At 34.8% G+C, this 7,325-nt stretch overlaps 1 protein-coding gene across 1 annotated transcript; it reads right to left on the minus strand.

Annotated features, from left to right (window-relative positions):
• Positions 1-3,631: 3,631 nt before the first annotated feature.
• On the minus strand, positions 3,632-4,558 carry Or8k20 (olfactory receptor family 8 subfamily K member 20). The gene is given in 1 exon segment (NM_001000308.1): positions 3,632-4,558. A coding segment is annotated over 1 exon segment (927 nt).
• Positions 4,559-7,325: the final 2,767 nt, after the last annotated feature.

Genomic DNA, 7,325 nt, shown 5'->3' on the forward strand with positions numbered 1-7,325 from the left:
GAAAATTAACAGAGATCTGCAGTTGCTGCAGATTGTGGAATAGTCTCATCTCTAGGACAAGTCAGAGACCTGGAATGGGCAAGCTTCCCAGGGGTTTATGGGGGTGACCTTAGCTGAGACTCATACAAAAAGGGACATGGAAAGTAAAGGGACTACCTCTTGTAGCCAGGCAGAACTCCATAGTAGAAGAGTAACAGCCAGCCACAGGACCCACATTTGTCCTGTCTATAAGAAATGTAGGGTGATGAAAAAGAGATTGGTAGAAGGGATAACCAATAACTTTCCCAACTTGAGACCTATCCCATGAGCAAGCACTAATCCCTGGCACTAGTAATGATACTCTGTTACGCCTTCAGATAGGAGCTTACCAAAAATGTCCTCTGAGATGTTCTACCCAGCAGCTAACTGAAATAGATGCACAGAGCCAGAGCCAAACACTGGATGGAGCTCAGGGACTCTAATGGAAGAGTTGGGGTAAGGATTAAGGACCCCTAAGGAGATAGGAACTATACAGGAAGACCAACAGAGTCAGCTAATCTGACATTTGGGGGCTTGCAGAGACTGAACCATGGACTAAAGAGCATATATGTGCTGGACCAAAGTCCCTGTGCATATGGAGAGCAGATGTGTAACTATTTCTTCATGTGGGTCCCCCAACAAATGAAGTGGTAGCTGTCACTAAAACTGTTGCCTTTGAGTAGAATTTATTTCCTACATTGGGCTTCATTGTCTGGCCTCAGTGGTAGAAGGTGCACCTAGTCCTGCAGAGACTTGATTATCAGGGTAAAGGATATCCATGGTGAGCCTCCACCCTCTCAGAGGAAAAGGTAAGTTAAGGATGGGCACAGGTCTGTGTGTGTGGGTGGGGTACGGGCGGAAAGAGGGAGATAGCAATCTTAATGTAAAAAGAATAAATATACTCTTAATGGAAGAAAAATAAAAGATTATAAACTACTGTATGGAAGAAAATATTTGAAAACCATAGATTTTTTTTAAAATTTTTTATTGGTTAATTATTTTCAAATGTTATCCCCCTTCCCGATTTCTCCTCCACAACCCCCCTATCCCTCACCCCTCCCCCTGTTTTTATGAAGTGTTCCCCCACCCACACACCCACTTCTGCCTCACCACCATAGCATTAGTCTGTGCTGTGGCATCAAGTCTTCACAGGACCAAGGGCCTCCATCTCATTGATGCCAAATAAAGATATCCTCTGCTACGTATGTTGCTGGAGCCACGGGTCCCTCCATGTGTATTCTTTGGTTGGTGGTTTAGTCCCTGCAACCTCTCAGGGTGTGTCGGGGGAGTCTGAGTAGTTGATATTATTGTTTTTCCTATGGGGTTGCAAACTCCTTCATCTCTTTCAGTCCTTCCCCTAACACCTGCATTGGGGTCCCATTGTTCAGTCCGATGGTTGTCTGCAAGCATCTGCCTTTGAATTGGTTAGTCTCTGGCAGAGCCTCTCAGGGAACAGCTATATCAGGCTCCTGTCAGCAAGCACTTCTTGGCATCCACAATAGTGACTGAGTTTGGTAGCTGCATATGGGATTAATCCCCAGGTGGGTCAGCTTCTGGATGGCCTTTCCTTCAGTCTCTGCTCTACTCTTTGTCCCTGTATTTCCTTTAGACAGGAGAAATTCTGTATAAAAAATTTTAAGAAGGGTGCGTGGCCCTATTCCTCAACCGGGGCCATGCCTACCTTTTGGATATGATCTCTACAGGTTCTCACTCCCGTTTGTTTGGGATTGCACCTAAGGACATCCCTGTTGGTTCCTGGGAGCCTCTTGCTTTCCTGGCACCCTGGACCGCCTGTTTGCTACTCCCATTCCCTGTCCCCCATTGCTACACACCTCTGTTCAATTTCCTGACCCTCTCTACATCGTCCCTGTTTCCTTCCAGACCTGATCCTGTCCCTATTTTCTCTCTCCTTCCTCTGCTTCTCCCAAATCCCTCTCACCATCTGTCTCATGTGATTTTTTGTTCCCCCCTGTTAGTAGGACAGAAGCATCTACACTTTGGTCTTCCTTCTTCTTAAGCTTCATATGAAAACGACATATCTTGAAAAGGGTTAATAACTAATATATATCATAAATCAAAACCTCTGAAAACAAGCATCCTGAGTGAAAAAAATAGACTAAAATCTTCACTAAACATTTTTTAAAACTAGACAAAACATTGATAATGGTAAAAAAAAGATTACACAAAACATACAAAAATTTTTTAGTACCATATTGAAATGTCATCTGCACCTGTTGTAATTATTGTAGAAAAGGTATGGAAAATAGAAAAACTAACAGAGTTTCTATAGAAAATTGAATAGGGGGTTATTGAATAAGACTAAAATAAAAAGGAGTACATGAAATTTAGAGGACATGTTAATGGGGGCCCCCTGGGAAAGTTTGTGGAAATTTGGTCATATTTCATTGTGTACATGTAAAAATTTTAAAGAAAAATTAAAAATAAGTAAGTTATTAATATAAATATACAAAATTATATTTTCAAATATTTTGAGAAACCAGATTCCTTGAATGTAACTGGAAGATGGGGATAGCTGTAAAGCCACATTCTACTATTTCCAACATTCAGAAGATAACTATCAAAACTAATCAATAATGCTGAAATTATCATTGTTGAATACTCTTAAATACATAGAAACAAAATAAAAAATTATTATAATAACATTGGATTGTAAATGTAAGTATAAACTTTAATAAACAAGCTATTTTTTATATATAAAATATATACTAACTCTTCAATATCATCTGTTTTTTCTGTTTGTTTTTGTGCAATGGCCTTGAAGAATATCACGGTAATGCATTCACAATTCAAAGTCAATAAAGCACTGTTGTCAAATAAAAAACAGGGAGATATGCTGTCACACATAAAGTCATTTGTGATGACCTTCAGAGATGGTTCTGTTTGAAGAGGTTTGCTGTTTCAGCACCTATATTGACTAGATCAGACTGGCTTTAACTGCAGGAATTATGACATCCAAAATTTCTGGTCTCCACTGTGGGTGAGGGCAGGAGTCTACACTAATGTATACATACACAAACACACAAAATAAATCACAAAAAAAACATAATTTAAAAGGAATACATATGCATCTTTTTAAAAAATAACAGCAGAATACAAATTAATGGATATTTTGAAATAATTCGTGAAAAGATATGAATAGTAAATATTGTCACAGCTAGTCTTAAACATTTATTAGTTTATATCTGTATAAAAATGGTTTCTAAAAGAGAATGGGGGACATTTTTATCATATTGTTTTATTTATCAGTAGTATAAAAACAGTGAAGACAGGTGCTTCCCACAAATTACTAGTGGGAACAACATGCGTTATTGATATAGAATTTATCATTTATTCATCTTTAATAAAATATCAGCTTGAATATCACTAAATTAAACATTTATTCTGAAGCAGGAAATGAGAGTAAGGATGCAAGATTAAATTGTTATTTCTATTATAAGGGGAAGTTAAGTAAAATTGTGAAACAATATCTCTCAATTTAAGCTATCATAAATTTTTGAGGACTTAAATGAAACTACTTTGGAAATATTATCATATGGCAGTTACATTTGTCACAGATTATTATAAGATTACTTAACACTGAATAATAAAGTCTTCATATATTCTTAAATATTCTGTGAAAAGCATTTTTTACTTCTTTGTTCCTTAAACTATAAATCAAGGGGTTAAGCATGGGGATCACTAGTGTATAAAACACAGATGCCATTTTGTCATACTCAAATGAGTGAGCAGATTTAGGCTGAACATACATGAAGAGTAGAGAACCATAGAACACAACCACCACTGTCAGATGGGAACCACAAGTGGAGAAAGCCTTTTTCCTACCCTCTGCAGAACGCATTCGACATATGGTTAACAAAATCAGTATGTAGGACAAAAGAATGACAAGAAGAGAAGAGATTAAATTAAAGGTTGAAAACAATATAGTCAACAATTCTGTCTCTTCTACATGTGAACAGATCAAAGGTAGTAAGGGGACAACATCACAATAGAAATGGCTTATGACATTAGCACCACAGAAGCTTGATGTGAAATACTTAATAGGGAATAGCAGAGCCTGGAAGGTACTGTAGAGGTATGGAATGCCAACGAGCACTTGACAACGTCTCTGAGACATTATTGCACTGTAGAGCAGAGGGTTGCAGATGGCCACATAGCGGTCATAGGCCATGGAGGACAAGATTGAAAATTCACTGACAATGAACATAATGAAGCATGCCATCTGTGTGGCACAGGCGTAATAGGTGATGGTGTTTTGATCCACAACAAAATTCACCAGCATCTTGGGGCAGATGGTAGTGGAATTTCCAAGATCAATGAAAGCAAGGTGTCTGATGAAAAAGTACATAGGGGTGTGTAGGCGAGAGTCCAGCTTGGTCAAAATGATCATGCCCAGGTTGCCTACCACGGTCATTGCATAGATAACAAGGAAGACTGCAAACAGAGGGAGTTTCAGCACAGCAGTCTGTGTGACTCCCATCAGGATGAACTCAGCTGGCATTGTTACATTTGGTTGGGCCATCGGGTGATCCAAAATCAACTCTTCATGCAGAAACAATAAGAATTTATTAGATTTCTTTCATTGCCATGTAAAGCTTTGTACTAGTCATAGTTAGAACAGCTAAACATTTTATTAAAAACCAGACAGCATCAGGTATTTTTATATATTTAAAAAAATAAAATTTGCTTTTCTGAAATAGGAAATACGTATGAAGTACATAAAGGAATAGAAAATGATTAAACTTAAGACTCAGCAGAGTTCATGTAAGTACACAGAAAATAAAGTCATGTAAGTGTACAAATTTATTTTTGTAAAAGTCACACAGTCCATTATATAGATTTCCATTGCTTTTGAAAATTCAGGTGTAATATTTATTTTTTCCAGGTCATAGATTGTCAAATGTAATCTCAGTATCATGTAATAAATTAAATATTGTATACTAATGAGGTAGCTATGATAAATAAGTGTGGTTTGTTTTGTTACAATAACTTCCTTACAGAAGCATTAGCTGAGAAAACTAAAGTGAAACTGATTATTGTATATTTGATATTTAGTGATTTATATTAAAGTGACTAAAGTCACTGACTTTTATTAATTAACAAGACCTCCAATAACCATACAGTAATGGCTTCAAAGAACATTCTTATTACCAATATCTGAAATGAGTCTGCTATTTTGTTGATAAAATTATATTTCTATATTAAATTATATTTTGGCAATAGCTTATTTACAATAGACCACATATTTTCTACATTATAGAAATATTTACATTTCTGTCTTATCTTATTCATCATTTATTATCATAAGACTTATTTGATCAGAATCTATTCCTGAAAATACATATGATTTAAATCAACATCTAAAAAGGTCACAGGCTTAATTCAATATACTTTATTTCCTTCCTCACTATTAAAATAAATTGTATAAAGCAAAATTAATCAATTATTTAAAATTTTATTATTTAATTTTTCAATGATATATGATGTATAATTTTAAAAATGTTTAAATATTGCAGTGAAAAATTTATTTTTGTAATTAATGTAAATAATTAGAAAAGATATAAAAATAATGAATTCGATTTAACCCTAATAAATTTGGGTTTCCCTCTTACTGTATTCTGTTTGACTGTAGCAACAATGTGTGACTTCAAAAGCATGACTTTAATAAGAACAATAACTGAGTATAACAATGTATTCTATGATGATGTGTGATATAATGGAAAGTGATAACTGGAAAAACTAGGATTTTACTATAGGATACAATTCTTTAGTTTGAAACAGGGGCCATATGTAGCTAGCTCATTGAAGTTAGAAGCAACTAAAATCTGCATTTCATATTCCTTTACTTTTCTGATTTTTGAGATAGGATCTGAGAAAAAGGTGGTAGTCAGAACTGCTGGGGCATTTTTACACATTTTTTCTTGAGTTTTCCAATTATGCTTGTTTATTTGTGTGTGGAAGTCATAAAATTACCACGGAGTAAGTAAGTAGGTCGCAGGCAACTTGCAGGATTATGTTTTTCTTTCTACTGTACACATTAAGGAGTAAACTCAGGCTGTCACTCTGGGTGTCTACTGTCCTTACCTGCTGAGACTTCTTATTAGCCCTATTTCCTCTTCGGAATGGAAGTTTTCTGCTATTTCTCTTTTTATTTCAGGTATTGTTTCAGAACCTGTTTTACACACAAACAAAAATAATAAACTGCCGTCTTTGAAAACTGTGTTGGGAAGTATTGTTATAGTATTTTATGGTAGAAGAAGCAAAGTACCAGGTGAAGGGACTTACCTATATCCTAAATTTAAAGCTTTGGACCACAACTTCTCTAGCTTGTTTGCTGTCTCACTAGTATTCATGGTAGTAGCTATTTCCCTTGAACATAAATTAATTTTCTAGTTCTCACCATGTATATTTTGTGGAAATTAATGTTTCAAATTTTCAAAATTGATCTAGAAGATTTTATAAGAGCTGACTGTAAGTAGATTTGTAGAAATCTATTCAAATTCTACAACTCTTAACATGTTTCTATACTTGTAATTATGTAATGACTTCAACATAAAATCACCCATTAATGAGCAACCTGCTAAGAAAATTAACCAGGCAATTAAAAATCTTAAAAATACATTGAATAGCATTATACAAAGACCACTTAACATTTTAAAATATTGTGTAAGAAATGTTTAAAGTATTTATTCTTCAAACATTGCTTGGAAAGTATTTATTATAAAAAATAATATTAGAGCTTGCATAGCATGTATGTTACAATTTACAGCCCTTGAAATCTAACATGACTGAGAACCCCATATTTTATCTGGAAATCTAATTCATGTTCTTTTTTTTAAAGGTAAGATTTTGGTAAAACAGTCACCTATTCCAAAATTCCTCTGTCATTTGAAATTTTAAATATCACCATGATTTCTCACCAATAAAATAAATGTAACATATGTGGCTATTTTATAAATTTTAACTCTTAAAAAACACTGTTTAGTAGAATGTTAATTCACAACAGGGCAGCCTTGTGTGGTCCATTTGAGGAATTCATTTCTTACTTTCCTTGTAGTGTTTATGGTCAGATATAATGGAAATTCCTATGTATCTAGTAATAGAAATCCAGGACAGTATATATCCACTTACCTTTAACAAAGAATGTGATTTTTCCATTCTAATAATATTATTATGATTTCCTTGTGAGGGGAGCATTTATAGCTTTCTTCCCTTTTGGCAAAGCTCCCCAAGGAAATTTAATCTATTTAAGTCACATCATTACAATTAAACCTTCTGAGAAACTTAAA

This window comes from Rattus norvegicus, chromosome 3 (genome assembly GCF_021556685.1).
Source record: "Rattus norvegicus strain SHRSP/BbbUtx chromosome 3, alternate assembly SHRSP_T2T, whole genome shotgun sequence".
Lineage (NCBI taxonomy): Eukaryota > Metazoa > Chordata > Mammalia > Rodentia > Muridae > Rattus > Rattus norvegicus.